The sequence below is a fragment of the Spodoptera frugiperda genome, chromosome 9 (genome assembly GCF_023101765.2).
Source record: "Spodoptera frugiperda isolate SF20-4 chromosome 9, AGI-APGP_CSIRO_Sfru_2.0, whole genome shotgun sequence".
NCBI lineage: Eukaryota > Metazoa > Arthropoda > Insecta > Lepidoptera > Noctuidae > Spodoptera > Spodoptera frugiperda.
The window spans coordinates 11,117,064-11,137,503 of NC_064220.1; the positions used below are offsets into that span (position 1 = coordinate 11,117,064).

The 20,440-nt window shown below is 36.6% G+C and overlaps 2 protein-coding genes across 4 annotated transcripts in view; one reads left to right on the top strand and one right to left on the bottom strand.

Annotated features, from left to right (window-relative positions):
* Positions 1-11,231, bottom strand: part of LOC118271233 (myotubularin-related protein 5) — an 85,860-nt gene extending 74,629 nt beyond the window's left edge. For all 3 annotated transcript variants that reach the window (XM_050695920.1, XM_050695921.1, XM_050695919.1), the window contains exon 1: positions 10,720-11,231. In XM_050695920.1, the coding sequence (XP_050551877.1) occupies positions 10,720-10,774 (55 nt within the window). In that variant the 5' untranslated portion in view covers positions 10,775-11,231. The remainder of the gene's footprint in view (positions 1-10,719) is intronic.
* Positions 11,232-12,697: 1,466 nt separating this feature from the next.
* LOC118271125 (putative Ras-related protein Rab-33) lies at positions 12,698-16,655 on the top strand. The gene is made up of 5 exons (XM_050695934.1): positions 12,698-13,027; positions 13,948-14,067; positions 14,605-14,754; positions 15,859-15,972; positions 16,380-16,655. The coding sequence occupies exons 1-5, from the start codon at positions 12,827-12,829 to the stop codon at positions 16,458-16,460; spliced, it is 666 nt and encodes a 221-aa protein (XP_050551891.1). The 5' UTR covers positions 12,698-12,826; the 3' UTR covers positions 16,461-16,655.
* The last annotated feature ends 3,785 nt before the right edge of the window (positions 16,656-20,440 follow it).

Consider the following 20,440-nt stretch of genomic DNA (forward strand, 5'->3'; position numbering starts at 1 on the left):
AAGATGAAAGCGATATAACAACAAAATGAATCAGAAATGTTATAATTAACAATCAGACGTAAGTGTGGAACAATAATCGGTTTCCAATGTTTTCAACATTAGTCATATAGTCGCATGGAACACTATGAGATGGAATTCAGAAGTTTAATACTATCCAAGACCGTAAGTAAACTGAAGTGTTACAAGTTTACGACTAATGTTTGATTGCTGTTGCTTTTACAGTTTCTGTGTACATTATTCTGTGTCAATTATTATGTTATTTAAAGTGACGATTAACTCGACTAGTTTCAAGCCATGCAAGAGCTCATATTTATTCGCGACACACGACGCGTCGTGTGTCGCGAAATGTTTCTCTCGCGAAATGAAACTAGTCGAGTTAATCGTCAAAAATTACGTGATAGCCGATAACATAATAATTAATTTAGTATGTCTCACGAAATTTACAATAAAATCATTATTCTGTGTTCTTTAAAGTACATTAGGCCAGATTTATTACGTTTTGTTTTATGGTATAGGTCGGCAAACGGGTAGACGGATCATTTAATGGATATAAGAAAATAATACTAATTTAAACTTTGCAAAAATAACGTAGGTAACTAGTTAACTTTCTGCACGTTCCGTTAATATTCGCGTCTGACACGAGCAGCCGAAGCGTGCGAACGGTGACGCAATACTGATGTCAGATATACACTAGGAAATGGGCAAAAAATGCACCATTGTTGAACTTATTTATTTCGAAGGTTACGTGACGAACGTGGTTGGTTCCACTAACACATTTCGAGGAATTTAGTTTTAGACGAGAACACATAATATGTTTTTACGCATTTCATCATTTTTATTTTCATGTGGTACTTAATGTATTTTTCATGTGATAAGGACGAAGAGCAAACGAACAGGCGTATGGTAAGTAATCAACGCCGCCATCCATACATCATCATCAGAAGAGTTACAAGACGCTTGTGTAAATAATATGATTAGTTACAAGTAATATTGATTAAGAAGATACTCTGAATAAGCAAGTTGTCTTACAAGATTCCGCTCAATACACTAACTCTACAATTCAGTCTAGTTAAGCTCAAAATTATGCTGATCTACGAACATGGATAAGCAGTATCAATAATGAAATATTCCTATTGTAAACACCAATTTCCTATTACATGCGGAACTGAGTCAGACAATCCTGGTATAATGAGTTGATTCATTGCTAAAACAGCCTGCTAAAGTTATTCCATACTGGTAAAAGCGCACATAGTTTCGGTGCTAAGTACCTCATCAATTACATTTAAGAGCTTCTACCTGCCTGCCTGCTCGTAAAATTTGTGCCTGCTGAAAGTAAATTAGGGAAATTCTTAAGTCCGTTGACCGAGGAAAGTCCCATACTTCCGAAGAAAATTCTATTTGAACATGTTAAGCAAATAATGTCGGTTTCCAGACATCTCTATGCTGACTTTGGACAAAATATTGTACAGACCTATTACAATGTCACGCCATTTATTCCCCAGTTATAGATATGAACCATTAGTTAATAGGGCATGAGCCTGTGACCAATTCCAACCTACGAAAAATTCTTAGTAAATGAAGCTGGAAAAATCCTATTATAATACGCGAGCTAATGAAGTAATGACACACGACGATTACACCGTATATAAAAATACTGACAACATCACCTCCGATATTGTAAGGCACCTATTTTTAGTTTTCCAAAAAGATGAGTGCGATCTCAGATGACTGTGATTTCAGAGAAAAGAGCTGTCTTTATGTTAAATACGCTGCATTACAGATCGGCACCTTACAGATCTTATAGAAGTAGTTATCTAGTTCTTCCCTTTTTAAGCTGAACTATTTAGAGAATGAAATCAATTTCGATTCGCATAAAGTTTAAAACGGTTCGCCTAAACAAACTATTTGTCAGACGCTTAGAAGTTATTGAACTTTTAAGAAACCTATTTAAAATAATCACTACCGATAGATTAATGGCTCCACCAGATGTTTAACGAACTGAGAAGAATTTCAAGCATCTCTTAGAATCTCCAATGTTTATTGCTAGTAACTACCGCTAAACACTATTCTTATCGCTTCCCTAGCCGATTGAAATCGTTTGCAGAAAACAATTGTTTACTTTGAAACTAGATCAATAGGTTGTGTAGTAGGAAATTATTTTAACAAAATGGCATATCAAAATGTGAATTAGATGAATCAGACTAGTATGTTCAGCTGAGAATGTCCACCGGCTAGTGATGGTGATAACCAGAGTTCCAGAACAGGGATAATAACATATGATGGTGATAACAAGAGTTTCATATCGATTTTTCTAGCTTATAATGACCCATTCAGTAACTAATTTTTATCATTCACAATAAAATATTTCTATAATAAAACTCATCACATAAAAAGCCATTGTCACCGAAAATCGATACAATATCTACGATTCAGCCTGGCTAAACGAAGGCATTGACAATACGCCTACGATTATTATGGCTAGACAATGCGTCTGTATTAAACATAAATATACGACTAGAAGGAAATTGAATTTGAAGACACCAAGGCTAACTAGGTACTTAGCAAAATGTTTTATTTTGGTAGAACGATATCTAGATGTTTAAAAAACATACTTTGGTATTAGAATAATGGAAAGAATAGAAGTATTCATGTCAATAGCAGGTAACTAAACAATTTCTAGTGTTTTCTGCAAAATAGTTAATTAAAATATGTAATGACGGTATCGTCGTTATTGTGTCAGGCAAGTTTATCAATAACTACTTTCTATTTATTTACAGAACAATATAACTACTTTATCAGTGGGACAAACGCATGTGCATGTACACAAACCTAAACCTAAACCTAACCTAAACTTTGTTTTTTAGTTTAAATGGAAGTAACTTAAAATTGTGAAAAAGAGTATCTAACTATGGAAGTCGTTTCCCTCTCTCCTCTTCATATTTTCAATCCAGATTAAGGAATAAGGAAAAGCGACACACTCACGTATTTTGACAAACTACTGAAAGTGATTCTTTTAAGTAGGTAGGTAGATAGGTACTTTGAATACTCCCATAATTACCTACACATAACTATTATTTAACCTATAGAACATTGACCGTCCTTTTTTATTGGAGTAGAATGTAACAGGTCATTTATGGCCTTATTAGGTCTACATGATTAGGCCGAGCAATTACGGACACCTGCGTACTTAATAGATCTCGCTATGTGTGTGTTAAATGCAAAAAAAAATATTATGATACATTAGTATGTAGTTTAAAATAACTACACGGTACCAAAACCAAATTATTTTTTAGATTGTGGCATTCTCTACTTTGGACCTCGGGCAACTAAGTCAAATATTTTCCAATACATTATTTAAAGTGTTTTTTTACCCATGGTATGTACCAGGAACGCAGATCTAACTACGCGAGACACAATGTATTTTTTACTGTGTCTCATATACCGACTGACGAAACTAAAATGCTATTCTGATTAATTATTTAAAAGGCTACTAACTGTAATAAGGGTAAAACCCATACATATTCGAATAGGTACTTAAATACCTAATTTACTCTGATGTACACATTACAATGCATTATACAATGAGTACCGACACACACGGTAAAATGCGTTTCCCCAACGAAATCCCCACAGGAAGCAGGGCGGAATGGACGTCCGCAGCCGGCTCTAATTTACATGTTAATAATTCTATAATGAACTTGACCCGCCATTCTCTAACACCGAACACGCCATTTTCAATCTGATGATTATTTAATTTAGTTGCATTAAAGATCATGGCCTGAATATTTAGTAACATCCTAACCCCCCAAAAGGTCAGTAACAATCCAAAGACAGTGATAAAATGCGATCTTTGGATTTAAATGATATGTTCCATAGTATAGTATAGATAGTTACGTTTCCATATGATCCCAAAATGGTTTGATCCATTATATTTCTTGCAGTAAGTGTCTATAACACTATAATACCTATTTCATATTAGGATGAACCTACTACCTCTAATTAAGATTATCGATTTCGTCCAAAATTAAGCAAATTACATACAAATGAGGGAGACAAGATGGGCAGCTACCAGCTATCTAATAAAGCACCTTCATTCGATATCTAGCTAACATAATTACATGTTTTAGGGCAGCCCAGCCGTGAAATAGGTCGATCACATCAATTACTGACGGTCGAAGTTCATTAGCGTACTATTTTGGGAATCGCCCTAAACGACTCTATATGTATACCTGCCTAGCTGTATGCGAGCAACAGGCACGTGCCGACAAATATTACATACATAGTTAATACAAAACACATCGGTCGGTTGAAGCTATTAATGCCATAACTACCTATTACATACATTTCGTGTCACCTATTAGGGTTGTTAGTTACTTGGTAATTTTATGTGGAAGAAGCTAAAGAAGAGTACTGTAAGGATCTACCTATTTGACGAGGCAGTATGGTCCCTTCCTACCGTTAGAACCACCGGTCAGTTCGTCGCCAACACCACCGCAAGACGAACCTCAAATAAGAAATTGTATGAGGTTTGTCCCTGTGTGGTGTTGGCGACTAGTTAATACTTATATATTGTGTGCATCAAATCTTTTCATCATTACCTATTTGTTACGAACATGTAACTGAAACGTCATTGATTAAAAAGACTGAAAAATATAGAACAGGTACTTTGATATCATCAATGTTATTGAATTTTGCTTAATAATATAAAACATGGATGTTCGCGTTCGTCTGCCCTGTATTCGTAATTTCCTTTGCTCAAGGCTTGTAAATTTTATTTTCGCGCGAACCTTCCCTTTTACGTTCTGAAATAGAATTTTATTTCTCGTAAACTGGCACTGCGTTTATGAATACAAAAGTACTTAGGTACTTTAATAGAATGAAGTTTACAATAGTAACTAGTTTAAAGAAATATTGTGTTAGTTAGTAGCAAGCTTTATTTTTAGGGGGGAGGAAATAATCCAATGACTTCTCCCGCCATAGACGAGGCAAGGCGGAGTGTCAGACTCTTTCTGACTAAAAACCACCCCGTTCCTACTCCTGCTTTTCGAGCCGGAGCCCCGGTAAACCCATTAGGTAAGCTATGGAAGGAATTTTCTGCCACCATCTTCCTCAAACATCAGTAAGTAGGTATTTCATACAATATAATGCAGTTTTATAAATATTAATTAATTAATTATTTCTTTCATTTCTATCCTCATTTGCCATTCAAACCATTTTTTTTTACGGGGGAAAATCATCCAATGACTTCTCCCGCCTTGGGTGAGGCGGGAGGGAGTGTCAGACTCTTACTGACTAAAAACCACCCCGTTCCTTCTCCTGCTTTGAGCCGGAGCCCCGGTAACCTTTTACGTTGTCCGCAGCTCCGGATCAGGCATCAGCCCTACTGGGCCCCATCTGTGGTGGTCTGATGGCTCTTTGAGGCGCGCGCGGAACGCAACGCGCCGCACGCACGGGTCTGGTTCTGGTCGGGCGGCGAGCTACCCTTGCTCGCCGTCCGCAGACCCGCACTTACGGTGGCCGGAGATCGTCACGCGATCCCCGACGCCCGGAGTGTCTTCTGCGGCGGCTGGGGCGTGAGGAGGATCGTTCCCTCACGCGCTCCGCCTCCTCCTTAGCTAGCATGACTGCTTCGCAGAAGGAGGAGACGGCGTCCCATTCCCTCTCGCTCCGCATCATGGCCTGAACCAAAGCCGGACGCGAGAGGTCACCGTCGCCGATCACATCCCTAAGGACACGGCGGTGCTCAGCCCATGCAGGGCACACCGCTACTGTATGCTCCACCGTGTCCTCCGGGTGATCCACGCAATGCCGACATCCGGGCGTTTCCTCCCGCCGAATCCGAAACAGGAACCTACCGAAACTTCCGTGTCCGGTAAGCACCTGCGTCAGGCGGTAGGTGAGGACGCCGTGACGCCTCTCTAGCCACTCCTCAAAGAGGGGACTTACCGCTGCTATAACAGCGAGCCCAAAACCATACCTACCATGTACTTAAATAGATGCCTATGTTTGTATTATACTACGACGCTATTTTCATTGTAAGACAACCACAGGCAGTTTCATTTCACGCAAAGAATGAATGAGCACTGAATAAAGAATTACGTGTTACATAAAACTTTGATGAAATGTACCAACCTGCCATTCAATGGAATTTCTGTATAGCAATTTATATTAGGAGAACATTACGGAAACTTGCTTGCATATGCCAAACTCAAACATTAGAGGTACAGTATGGAACTTTCATTGGTTAAGGCGAATTCCTAATGTTCCTATACACATACAACTTTATAAATCTACCATTGTAACGAGGGAACAATGAATAATTGCCATTATGCGAAAAATACGTAATACAATAACGTCCACTCGTAACAACAATTCGTAAAAGTGAAATTAATTCTAAAACTAGCGTAGTTGGTATGCAGGCAATTACGAATATGTTGGCAGTTGGCACTATTTATACCCAGAAATTGCAATGAACGAAAACTTAAGAAGACAATTAATATTAATTAATCAATGACTTTTATATTACATACAGGACATAGGCACACCAAAACTATATTCAAATATGTTAAATTAATATTTTCCTTGATTTTGTCACCATACCTAAGCGAACTGTTAGTTGTAGATGCACTTCAAAAGCTATTGTTAATTGGGTAACTAATAAATATTAGAAAAATACAAAAGGACCACTAAATAAAAATACTTAATCTTCTTTGTGTTATTTACGTTGAAACAAAAATACATAATAGATTAATAGTAGCGTAGTGACGTAATCATTATTTCTAGTCTTCTAGTATAGTTGTATTGTGGCATTGTTTTTCAAGACATGTTAAAAAGATCTGCAGTTGCCTTCATCATCTGATGATGATAACTTATCCATCCAAAAATCGCTTTTTGGTGATAAGACCGCCCATTGAACCATAAATTTCTAAATTTGTCTTTTGTGTTTTTATATGGTATACAATAATTTTTCTATTCTATTCAATGATGACAACAGTCAGTCAGTCACAGTCTAATGCCTGTAACTGTGAAGTGTTCTTCCATGAAGAAGGAAAAAGCGTCAAGAGGTTATTAGGACGGATTGGCGATTACGAAAGTCTAGATTTCACACTGTTAATTTGTCAACTATACAATGCAGAAACATTCAGCAAAAATTAACAACCACAACATACTGTTAAAATAATTGTCACAAGTGGTCTGTGGTCTCCGAGTGAGTAGCGTCATGGACCAATAAATAAATCAATACAATGAGATCAGTTCTGACTATTTAACGTGTATGGCTCCAAGGCCAAATGAATTTGGTATCAATTTAGACGCGCGCTCAAGAAATTTATTCACAGTAACTAATATTATTCATTATGGAAACTATAAGACGGCAGAGTGGACATCATTTATTTGTCACCGACGTCACCACCCCTACTTTATCCGCGGATGTCGTAAGAGAGAGTAACGGGCGAGATTAATCTTAGATCAATCACGGATTTTGGATTAAGATCGGTCGCTGATTTCGGCCGTAAGAAATTACGAGATAGATAGAGATCGGACATCAAGGCCCTCTGATAAACATGAACCATTTAAACTGCGATCTACAACCCATGAAGCAAACGTGGAAATTATGATAAACCTCTTCATATAACTAGTAGGTATTATAGGATGTCTATATCCATAGTCAAGCAGTGCCCTGTCACAGGCTACAGATGATATAAAATACAACAACAACAAGTTAGTATAGAATTATAAAGAGCACTTGGTTATATTATATTACTAGTACTACACACAAAAATTCAAAGAATGCTAGGCAATTAATATTTGTATAGTGAAAAAATGGGACAGTACGTCTAGTTATTTGTTGTCGTCTGGCAATGTTCCGCCGTTAGAATACTCGTTTTATTTTTGATAGTTTTTTAGCTAGGATGTAGACGTAGATAACTCGGATACATTTTGACAGTACAGAATGTTGGCACAGTGAATGGGTTATTGTCTGCAGTGCATTTTTATGGTACAAACAAGCACACGAATCACTTGCTGGAAAGCAAACAGCGTCGCCCATGGATACCCTCAACACCAGAGGAGTTAGAAGTGCGTTGCCGACAATAGCAAAAGAAAAACTTCAATTGAGTCGTTTCGGCATGCGGATATTTTAAAATAACAAATAAAACTCTAAAAAGTAAAACTCCTCATTATGGGCAATGTTATTAAAAAAACAACGAAGCATTCGCCGCTCCATGGGTTCGACTCCCTAAATAATTAACGAGAATCCCCTAAGGAGTTTACTGTCCACAGCGTGTTAATTACCAGGGCGTCATGTTCGTGGTGAAGTTTATTTATACAAGCAGGTGGACACGCCTTATTATTACATAGTATCGGAATCTACGTCAATATTAGATGACTTAATTAAGTAACGGTATTAGGAATTCCGTTATGTATTTGGCGATTAGCTTTTGCTTGTTATTAATATTTTGATAAGATTCATTTAGCGGAATATCCTTTGTAACTGTTTAAAAATGTAATCATAAAATCTTGCGGCCGGTTCCGAGCTACGAAATCATAATTGATTAACTATAATGAAATAAAAACTTGCACCGTCAATCCATCTACGCACTGCTAAAATTCATATGTCAATTTATTCAGGAGTGTTTGAGTTTATCGAATAGAGATAGAGATAGACCAATATTAAGAACAATTAACAAATGATAAAAAAAACATTCACAAAAGAAAGTAGTGGTAGTGGCTTAGTTAATAAGAGGATGTTAACATTATATGCCAAATTGTTACAAAGATGGTAAAAGATGTTGTGGACCGTACAAGCACTGGAAAGACGAGCTGAAAACTTACTGTGGGTTCCATATGGACACGAGTAGCTCAAAACCGTAAACAGTGGAAGCTACTGGAGGAGGCACTTGCCACTGAACTGATAGATATTTATAACAAACTAGCAAACCTGGCGAACTCCGTTTCGCCACCATGTCTTTTTTCCTAAATTTTTTTTTTTGCTATAAACCTCACGGAACCCGATACCTTTCCAACAAATGCAAAACCATGGAAATCGGTTCGTGCGTTCTGGAGTTATAGCGTCAGGAAGGAAAACCCGACTTATTTTTATTATAACAAATTATAAGTCTCTAAAGATCAATTCTCTCACCTAGTTCAAATCGCTTGTGCTATTTTTAGACCTGTATATTTCACCTTGAATTAGGTGCCTATGTATATCTAATTTTCTATATTGCATACACCAAACAAGGAAGTATGAAGCAGCCTATTAAACAAGTATATTAGTATGCACCACAGACTGTAGTCGGTACCACAGATAACTATGTTCTGTCAATGAACTTGGATGACTCATTTATAACATACTATAGTTAATTGTCATAGGGGTCCACCGGCAGTTGAACGGCATTCATGTATTATTAAAAATGATAAAAAGAGGTGATAAAGCAAGCTGATTAGTTTGTATTAAGTTTTGTGTTGAAGACTAGACAGTGACAGTCCCAAAGGCTTTAAAGCTGTCCTTGGTGATTACAAAATACATTTTTATGTCTCATAAGTACCTAGTATTAGTGTCCTATAAGATTTGACAATATTGTTGAATAGCTTTTATTTTATTTACATTAGTTCTCTACGGACTCTTGGTTCGTGCCCTTGTCATACATCAATATTTATAGTCCCTTTGTTACACAATTCACTACAACTATAATTATTATTACTACAAAAATAATACTTAATAGCTGGTAGTAAAATATCAGTATTTTGTGCAATAACTATTTCCTATGTTTGTATATTTTTCAAAAAGTATTATATTTGCTATTCCAGCCTTTTCTATACCTATTGCATACAGGTATATAGCTAACCATATGTAGGAGGAAATAAATAATACTTGGACTTGATAATTACTGCTGAAATAATTGGTGTGCATGTATAGCTAATAAAAAAAAAAACTGTAATACAGTGACCTATTTAGAATCCAGTAACAATGAAATGAATCTTTATATATATATTTTTAATATAGGTAGATAGTTTAAGAGCATTTATAAAGCACAGGCTTTGATACAAAATTTGAAGTCCAGAATCATGGAAACTTTAAATCCTTTAAAAAAATAACTAAATTATGAACAACTGATGTAAAAAATTAAAATATTGCTCTCTCATGACTTTTAACATGTAGGTCATTGCTGATCTATGCAAATTATGCAATTCTAAAAAAAAATACAATATTATTTACACAACCAACTGATATGTTTTAATTATATGATTCACCAAAATGTAGAGAAAGTATGTCAACACTAAAACACTGACTTTTTAATTTATTCAAATTGCACTAAAACTGTAATTAACTTGTATACAGATGATAAAACATACATTTGCATTGGTAATGTTCTTTTACATTTTGATTTGATATTTATAATAAGTAATAACTTATACATTCAAATTGTTGTTTCTTTAGAACTCTGTGTAATAAAATGTTATTGGGAACTACAATAAGAGTCTGATAAGAATTTAAACATTGCGTAACTTATGTACTTTTTTAAACTGGGCAATATTTCCTATTTCATTACAAATTCTTATTTGTTTTTTTTTTTTCAAAGATAAGCAAACGTTTACTAAATATTCAGCCTGTGGCTGTATACACTTGATAGTTTTTCGCGCCACATAAGTCCGCATATCAGTACGTGAGCGGAATAATTAATTTTGTAGGTACCAAAGTTATGAGGTTTTTATACTTACTCTCCTTCTCGTGGTCGAAGCCCACAATAACGAAGTAGTCGACGAGCCTGGACATTGCACTCCTACGGCAACATTCCAGCACAAATACAACAAATACACTTCGTAATTGGATTACACGAATTTACACTCATTTTAAACACAAAGCTTCTCGTTTACACATTTTTCCAGCACGTAACTGCTCAACAACAGATTCGTACACACAACGCGTAGGATTCGCACACCATACACTTCACGGAATGTAAACAACACTTTCATTTATCGCGAGCTAAAGAATTTTTAGCTTCAATTACGAGAAAGATTATAGATTGTCCAGACGAAGAGGTTATACAGTAATCTTTACGGTGTTACCGGTTTTTAATAAAACTTTATCGCAGATCACTTCATCTACTTTACAACACAAAGTTTATGAAACAAATAACGTTCTAATTGGTATATTTTCTAATAAAAATATTAATAAACGTCACTACATCCGCGACCCACGACTCGTCCGTCGGACATTTCTAAAAAAACTACTGTGACTTAGGTTCTACCGTTACGAATTGCCATGACTAGTTTTAAAATTCTACCAATTCTGTAGTTGTAGCGAGAGATGCGATGATGATCCTGGAAATCTCTGGAATGATTTAAGTTTTTGATAGAAACATCAAACAATGGTTGATGAAAGTTAAAAATCACAAATTTTGGATTTAGGTTGTTAATTCTGACCGTTAATCAGTTGACGACACATTATATATTTCGAAGTAGGCATGTAGATTAGATAAATTTCACAACGACTACTTAAAAATAAATAAACAACATCTGATTAATATTTTGTTTGTTTAACCAACAGCCTTTGATAATTTGCCTTATAAAATGTCTCAAATATGCATATTGATTATCATTCGTTTCATTATTATCATCATAACTCTCTATGAGTTCGTTAATTCATCAGTTACTGTTTTACATGCCATTATCTCGCTTACTGCCATTTCAGCTTGGTAGATATTCTGATGGGCCATTTCATCCCAGTTATGTTTGCAGATCTCATTTTTGATTTAATCTCAAAAAGAAATACTGAATAAAATCCATTCTATAGAATTTGAACTCTTTGAGAGGTCTTTAGCAAGCAGCAGACCACATTTAGCGAAATGTGACTTGACTTGCGTAACCGAAATTTCAATTCGCATGTGCTGGTGAATTCATTTGCATGCATTGCATGACCCTTATTGTAAATTTTTGTCTTTAGGCAATGAGGATGTTGGATAAAAATATTTTCTTCGCATAAAATCACTTTTCTTCTAATCTCAACTTAATCGAACATAATGAAACCGGTATCTGGGGCCTGTCCGATTATATCACCGTTATTGGGTAGGTAATAGATATAATTTATGAACGATACGTCCGGTCACCAGTTTGATCTTCTTTATTATAGTATAGGCCGCCAAACGCGTAGATGGTTCACCTGATGGCATGAATATCAAAATATGGGATTTGAAGATTGATGAGATTGGTAAAAATGGAATAGGGCGTCCAGTAACCCCACTCACACGACGAAATATAACACAAACGTTGAGTAACTGAAATCTTATCAGCGATGGTGAACAGACCTGTCGTTATAGGAAAACCGATGCCCAATGGCCATTTTGAAGTGTAGAGGAGTTACAAATGCGTTACCGACATTTTAGCGATTGGGAATTGGGCATGAGGGAGGAATGGGTTTCTGATTCGACGTTTGAAGAATCCTGTTTCAATCTGTTTGAGTTCTATTGTTGCATTTACATTAAAAGTCATCAAGCTTAATAAAAATCTACCAAAAGGACCATGTTGGCAATGTCATGGCAATACTTGAACGTTTTTCATCTGTAAATTTATGTTATCTGTGCACTAAAAAGGATGATATAAGCCGACTAAATAAAGAAGTGAAGAAGAATAATAACTTTTCTCTTTCTATCTAGCGCCAAGTTCATAAAAAATGACAGATTTGTACAATATAGACTAAACTTTTTAATTTATTCGTATTGTTAATACTGATAACGCAAACAATGTTTCAAAATATTATTGATGTTTGATTATTTCATGAGATTATTAACCTTTTATCCGTAAATTTCCGTTTACCGCACTTTAAACAATGTCGGATGCGTCAAATCACCAAATACCAGGTTTAAAACAGAAGAAAGTGTTTAAAATTATAGTGTTAGGTGATTCAGGTGTTGGCAAAACGTGTCTAACTTATCGGTTTTGCGAAGGACAATTTTTAGATAAATCTGAGGCCACGATCGGTGTTGATTTCAGAGAAAGAAATATAAAAATTGGCGGAGAAGATATAAAGGTAAATAGTAATCTTTTTTACGTATGATTGTATGTATGACGTGCAAATTTTACTTTGCGCTCGGTAATAATTTAGTTCTGCTTCATACCGTTATTTTTACTCGCACTTTAAAGCTTTACAGCGCACTTTATCATGCTTCTAACAATAGAACATTCGGAAAAGCGGATAGATATACACCACATCGAATCGTAGTTCCATCTGTTTCATTTTATCCACGTCAGTCTGCTGGGGCGTGTATTTCAGTAAAATACTAAGGCAAATCTCACCAACAACCTCCCTATATCCCGACCTAACATTCTCCATCTTTCTAAGCCTTTTGAAATAAATTTCTTCCACATCAAACTGGTTTTACGACATAAAAGCTAGCATACCTAGCATATATCATGAAAAAATTACTTGCTATAGTTAACTATTTTATAGTTATAGAAACTAGCAAATCAATTAAAAATTATTAATTAACAATCTTCTGTTCACATAACTGTAAAGCTAATTAAACTTCTATAGTACCCCCAATAAGAAAATAAAATAAAGAGGCATCTGGTACAAATATTAGATAAATCTTTTGCAGATAAAAATATGTTACTCATGTTATCTGTTTATTAGTCACAGTTTCTATTTGTCCTCTTTTTGTAAAAACCAGAAACTACCTTTGTACTATCAAATAATATTATCTCAATCATCCAAGTTGGATTTGATAATGCACAAAACAAATTTTACCTTTAATTTCTAAAAAAATACGAAAGCTATGTTATTGTTGTGAATGTGGTGCATGTCTATAATTGGCATAAGCACATGATCTTGTGTCTTCATCTTGTTTTTTATTAATGTTAGTGTTTATTCTGTTGATCTGCCTTAATAGTAATAAAATAAAAATTAATATGAGATATGACTATAATAGTTGAAAATGACTGTAATTTCAGCTCCAGCTATGGGACACGGCAGGCCAGGAGCGGTTCCGCAAGTCTATGGTGCAGCATTACTACCGGAATGTCCACGCTGTAGTCATTGTTTATGATGTCACCAAACCTGAGACATTTCATGTGAGGCGTTCTGGAGATTAGCGCGTTCAAACAAACAAACAAACTCTTCGCTTTATAATATTAGTATAGATTTGAAATGATTAACTACACCACAGCAGTCTTACAGAAAATGCCTATTGCATTTAATTGAACTGTATACAAATAATATTCTATAGTTACATAACTAATAATATGGCAAGCACAGAACAGAAGTCCACCCTTAGGGTGAATGGGTCCCTGGGAATCTATGTGTGCAGGTTGCTTCAATCTATTTGGAAGCCTAACTGAAAGTCATTCTCGGAGCTGCAGACTGCCTACCGAGTAAAAGCAGGAATAGCAATGGGGTGATTTTTAGTCAGTAAGAGTCTGACACTCCCTCTCGCTTCGCCCAAGGAGAGAGAAATCATCAGATGATTATCCCCTTTCAAAAAAAGCTGAAAGTCATTGGGGGAGGCCTATGTTCAACTCCTGCACAATTGAGCCTGATGATGATGATGCCCACTTGTTCTGCTACCCACTTCAAATTTAATGTTACCCTTTATGTTTATGTAATTCCAGTCAATAGCAAGTTGGATGCAAGAGGTGGAGTCGCACGGTCTGATGCGTGCTCCGAGAGTACTGGTGGGCAACAAGTGCGACTGTGGCACGCCTGAGTCCCGGCTAGCCACTACATACGCACAGCGACTCGCCGACAAGTATGGCATGCCGGTAAGTTCCTCTCATACTGAAGGCGAAAGGCCTTTGGTTTTTTTTAAGTTTAATGGGTCGACGTTTGGCCGCTATCTCGCCTGATGGTAATTCTAGATTCTCCCGTAGCTTTGCTCGCGTGTTCAAAACCATTTTTTTTTTTTCAATTCATTTATTTACTTCAGAATATGTTCATCCATATAGTGTTAGTAAAATCTTAACCTACTGTTAGTAAATAAAAAATGATAGTGAAATCTTAACCTAATGTTAGTACATAGAAATAGAATAATTATATTTCACTCCATGACGGCTACGCACTATGTTCGCAAATTGGGTGCAAGCATTTGGCGACCCACCGGACACGATGTTCCTTAGAAATCACACTATTATTTATTATTTATTGTTGAATTCTCTGAGAACTATAATAATTCGTCTGTTAGTTTTTGGGAGTGTTGCGTTTATACATACTTACATACGTACATACAGGCGCGAGAGGGAACTTCTTTCTTATGAAATCTAAAGACTAGTGACTTGGACCTGCTTCGTATGGATGTGTGTTTCCTGCACGATACAAGGGCTGGCTAGAATACCGTAGCCTAGCAGAGCTTTATTAACAGAATTTAAACGCAATCTGCCAGTCGATGCATCATCGAGGTGATAAACTCAGTTCAGACTAATTAGTCATATTAATCAAACAGATAATATGTTAATTACATTTTAGAAATATGTGTATGTAATTAGTGATTAAAGTGTAATTAATTGCATTACAATAAACAAATAACAAACCGAATGCCCTGCCTTAAAGGTGAACTGATTTAAAAGGACAAGTTTTCGCAAGTCTATTGTTTTAGCTGCACAAAATGGAATTTAAGTGTGGGAGAGCCATACTTTGGTACGAATGCCCTGGCTTGACTGGAGTAATACCACGGCGATTGCTTACCATCATGTGATCCAATGAGACAATCACAAATCGAGCTCAAAATTTTCATACACCTTTTCCCAAATAGGACAGAATTTTCTTAGCATATTCCGCTAAACGCCAGTGTTTTATTTACATACACTTTCTAGAGTGGTTACCCAACGCCTTTTAGCATTTTTTAATATTTCTATTTCATTATTTTTCAGTTATTTGAAACGTCGGCGCTTTTGGACTCGGAGTGTGACAATGTGGAGTCTATATTTATGACGTTGGCGCATAAACTATACTCCAAGCAACCGCTAAGAGTCGTCAGCGTTGAGGTAAGACACAGATTTACAAACATACGTCGTTTTCATATAGGGGTTAATCATAAATGGAAACTACTTTGATCTTTTCATACTTTTTTTATTAAAGCGTGACAAAAACAATAAAAACTTGGCTGCTTTAGTCATTGTTCCCATGTAATAAGAGGGATAAAATACTCTCATAAACTTTATTAACAACATTTTTTTTAATATAACGGTTTACTCACGTACATTAATCGAGAAAAGCTCTACTAATTTCGAGTCACAGAGGCACACTTCATCATGAACAACCTACGTGAATACATGAGCACTTACGTATGCCTTGCCTTGTATGTAAGAAAACGTAGCGTAGTTAATTTGGTATGTCTAACGACAGTTATTAGTATAACAATCTAAATGTTTTGTTAATTCTAAATTTACAGGGAGAACACGGTCCAGGAGTAGTGAATTTACAACGGCAGAAGCGGGCGACGAGTTCCAACGACGGTTGTCTATGCAGCTAGACACACCTCGCCGCACTAACTACGTAATGTACTATTCCGTCTCACATCCATGACCAATGTTGCCACTCTGAAATATTACCAGTATTGCCAGCGGTAAATAGTCTTGTTGTAACAAAGTTGATTATAATAGATGCTAACATTTAAGGGGATAGGCAGTTCTGTTCGTTATTTTATTTATTATACACAGGTATGTTATTAAGTCTGTACCCTTAGTATGACTATGCTTAATACGTTTAAAGTAATCGAAACGTGAGCGCGTTCGGCGTTCTGATTGGTTAGTTCATTCCAGACGGCCAATCAGAGCGCCAAACGCGCTCACGTTTCGATTACTTTACATTAAACTCATATTAAGGGTACTGATGTCGTATATTGAAAACTTTTCCCAGATACCGTGCAACTACTGTTCGTTTTGTTCAACCCAAGAGTTGTAATCTTCGTCGCTCGCACGATTGGCATTTTACTGGTTAGTTCTTTATTTTGTTTACTTTTGAAAAGAAAAACTAGGCTTTTGACCTTTTAGTTATTTGAACATTCCCTCTACCAAAAAAGCTCTCTAATTCACACAGAGACATAATGATTACTTAAACTGTTCCTTAGTAACAATTTTGTATCGAAAACATTGCTAAGGACTGGGTTAAGTAACCATTAAATGACTCTGAGTACGGAAGTAAAACGTATTGAACGCAACCTGTACGATTAATTGCATTTTATTTAGTTTTAGTACAAATATTTATTTTTATTTGTTGATTTTTCTTACTCTAATGTGGCAGCCAGTCGTCTCTATTTTAATGATAAATGTTTATTACGGTTTTAAATGTAGACTCTGATAATCGGATTAGTCTAAAATGATATAAAAAAAATGATAATTCACATTGATAAAGGTATTTTCGTAAAAACTTCGATCGCTAGAAAGAAGGGAATAAGATAAAAAATATAACTTTAACTTTCATAAATGTAAGTTCAAATTGTATCTAGTACCAGTGAACAAGGTATTTAATATTATTATTTAATACAAACTAATGAGTAATAAATAATATGGCATCTATTTTTATTTATGTAAATCCAATATAAAACTGGGACACCTTTCATCCAAGTACCTATACTTAAAAATTATTTTATCGTATCTTATAGAGTAGTCGGTTGTGTTTGTATCCATTATAATTATGAATTACATCAATAATTCACTAAACTATTGGAGAAAACTTCTACTCGACTAGTTTCAAATTACAACGGGACTCATATTCATTACGTCGCATAGCTTTTTTTCTTACTGCGTTTAGCCTTCTGATTGGCTGCTTGTTAACCAACCAATCAGTACCTTAAGTGTGAACTTGCTTTACGTTGAAAGAAACGAAACGAGTTCTCTCCATAGAGTTTGCGAGACGAATATGTCAAAAATCGCATACGCAGAAGGAGGTATTAAGACGTTGCGTAATCTTGACGTGAACAAGGCCATGGCCCCGACGGAAAGCCGTGGTTTTAAAAATCTTGCGCCTGAGTTGTCTCCAATCCTGACACGCCTGTTTCGACTTTCTTTGCCAGACTGGTCTATGCCGGTTTAATGATAAGCTAGCCAACGTGCAGCCTGTGCCCAAAAAGGTAGTCGTACCCTAATAATTACCGGCCCATCTCGGTCACGTCCATATCTGCAAGAGTATGGAACTTACTTAACAACAGGCTCCTAAATACCTTGAAGGTAACGACCTCCTCAGTGATCAGCAGTATTTTTCGCCGCAACCGATCCAAACCTTCTTGCGTATGCCACCCACGTGGAGCGAGGCCATCGAAAGCACGGGGAGGCAATAGCGGTCTCACTCGATATAAAAGGCCTTTGACAGGGTTTGGCACGACAGCCTTATCGGCAGCTTCCTGCATATGGACTTCCCGCTGATCTGTGCAGATGGATTGCAGACTTCCTGAGGGATCGGTCAATTCGAGTAGTCATTGATGGCTGCTCGTTGACCAATTTGGCATCAACGCCGGAGTCCCTCAGGGGTCAGTACTTTCAGCAACGCTATTTAATGCACATCAACGACTGCTTAAATCTTTGGGTATGCAGATGACAGCACAGTTGTTCATCTATGTGTCCGATTTGCGCGGAGTAAAACACAATCCGGTCTCAAAAAATCCATGGTCGAACGGTTGAACTCGTCCTTGAAGGCGGTTTCCTATACTTAACGCCAAATAATTCAACGCTACCAAAACCCAGGCGTGTCTATTCTCTGCCAAACGGAGTCAATTCCCGCTGGCTCCGACTTTCCGAAATGTGTCCGTTCCGGTAGCGGATCGTCTTGAGCTTCTGGGCGTAACTCTATCGCCAACGCTTAACTTCGGCTCTTATATAGAGTCGAAGGCGCATCTGGCTGGTAAAGTTGGGTTTCTACTCGAAGGTGAGACGGTACTTCACACCGTAAACAACTGCTAGCCTGTACCAAGCGCAGGTTCGGTCATGTATGGAACTTCACCTTTGGGACGGCTCGGCCAAATACCAGTGGATTCGAACACATTGAAAGGCGTGCCAAGAGGCTCATCAATGACGACGCGCTTGTGGAGGCCCGGCTTCAAAGCCTTGAACACAGGCCAAGGTCGCAATCCGTTTTTTACCGGATACATTTCGGAGAGTGTGCGGGGGAATTTTACAACTTTGATTTAGTCCTTTTCATCATCGAAGCACAAGACAATTAACGAGGCGTAACCAATCATGGTAGATATAACTCGCACGAAGCGCTTGCTTTTCCTTGAACGAAACTAGGGAGTGGAACTCCTTGCCGGAGTCTGTGTTTCCGATGGGTATAACTTGGGGTCTTCAAGGCCCGAGTGAATAGGTTGCTTATGGGCAGACGTGCTGTAGGCCGTATCATCACTTAATCAGGTGAGATAGCGCCGAACGTCGACTCATTAAATGTAAAAAAAAAAAAAAAAAAAAAAACGAGAGTGTGTTCGGCGCCCTGATTGGCCGGCGTGAATGAAACAACTAATCAGAGCGCCGAACGCGCTCTTGTTTTATTTTCGCAGAATAAAAGCAAACTAACATAAGCGAAACGCACTCAGTTACCTGAAACTAGTAGAGCTTTTCTCAATAGTTCAAGTGACAAAACCTTATCGTATCTGTCATTTAATTGAGTTTGTATCACGATGTTCATTATACAAAAATATTTATTTAATAATCACCATTCCATAGTAACAAATTATCGTAATATATTAACTTATTGCAATAAAATATTTAAGAAATCTCTATGGGGTAAAGTCAAGTTCTAAGTATATTGAAATATTATAAATTAATTAATGATGAATAGATTATTTAACAGTATTGTATATCTTCCATATTGTGTCGTCTAAATAAATATTTTTATCTGTATATTATTCAAATTGTTTAATAAATGTCGCACACACGATTTTTAGACACTTAAGGTCAGGTTAATCCCGGTGCTGCGGACTATATAACGGGTTTACCGGGGCTCCGGCTCGAAAAGCAGGAGTAGGAACGGGGTGGTTTTTAGTCAGTAAGAGTCTTGACACTCCCTCTCGCCTCGCCCAAGGCGGGAGCAGTCATTGGATGATTTTACCTTTTTAAATTGGTATGTTATTTCCAAATTAGGTTATCTTGTGTCCAATTTACTAAAAAAAACACTGGTTCGTTTAGATAAAAGTCATATTTATGTTACAATTTTTAAAGCTATAAAATCTAATATTGATAGGAAAAATATATCTTAGGAAAGTCTTCAAATGTTCAGTTTATTTTTTAATGAATTTAGAATTTAACAAAAAAATCTCACTTAGAATAGCTTTTTTTGTAAGTGCAAAATCATCCAATGGTTTCTCCCGTCTTGAGTGAGGTGGGAGAGGGAGTGTCAGACTCCTACTGATTAAAAACCACCCCGATCCTACTTTTGCTTATCGAGCCGAAGCCCCGGTAACCCGCTAGGTAGTCTGCAGTGGAAGGCCTTAAAATTTCCAATTGAAGCATGTCTTAATAACTT

Bases quoted from the DNA above. Each gene is read 5' to 3' on its own strand.
- LOC118271125 (XM_050695934.1), top strand. From the start codon at position 12,827: ATGTCGGATGCGTCAAATCACCAAATACCAGGTTTAAAACAGAAGAAA. The intron at 13,028-13,947 runs GTAAATAGTAAT...CTGTAATTTCAG, and splicing joins TTGGCGGAGAAGATATAAAG to CTCCAGCTATGGGACACGGC. The intron at 14,068-14,604 runs GTGAGGCGTTCT...ATGTAATTCCAG, and splicing joins CCAAACCTGAGACATTTCAT to TCAATAGCAAGTTGGATGCA.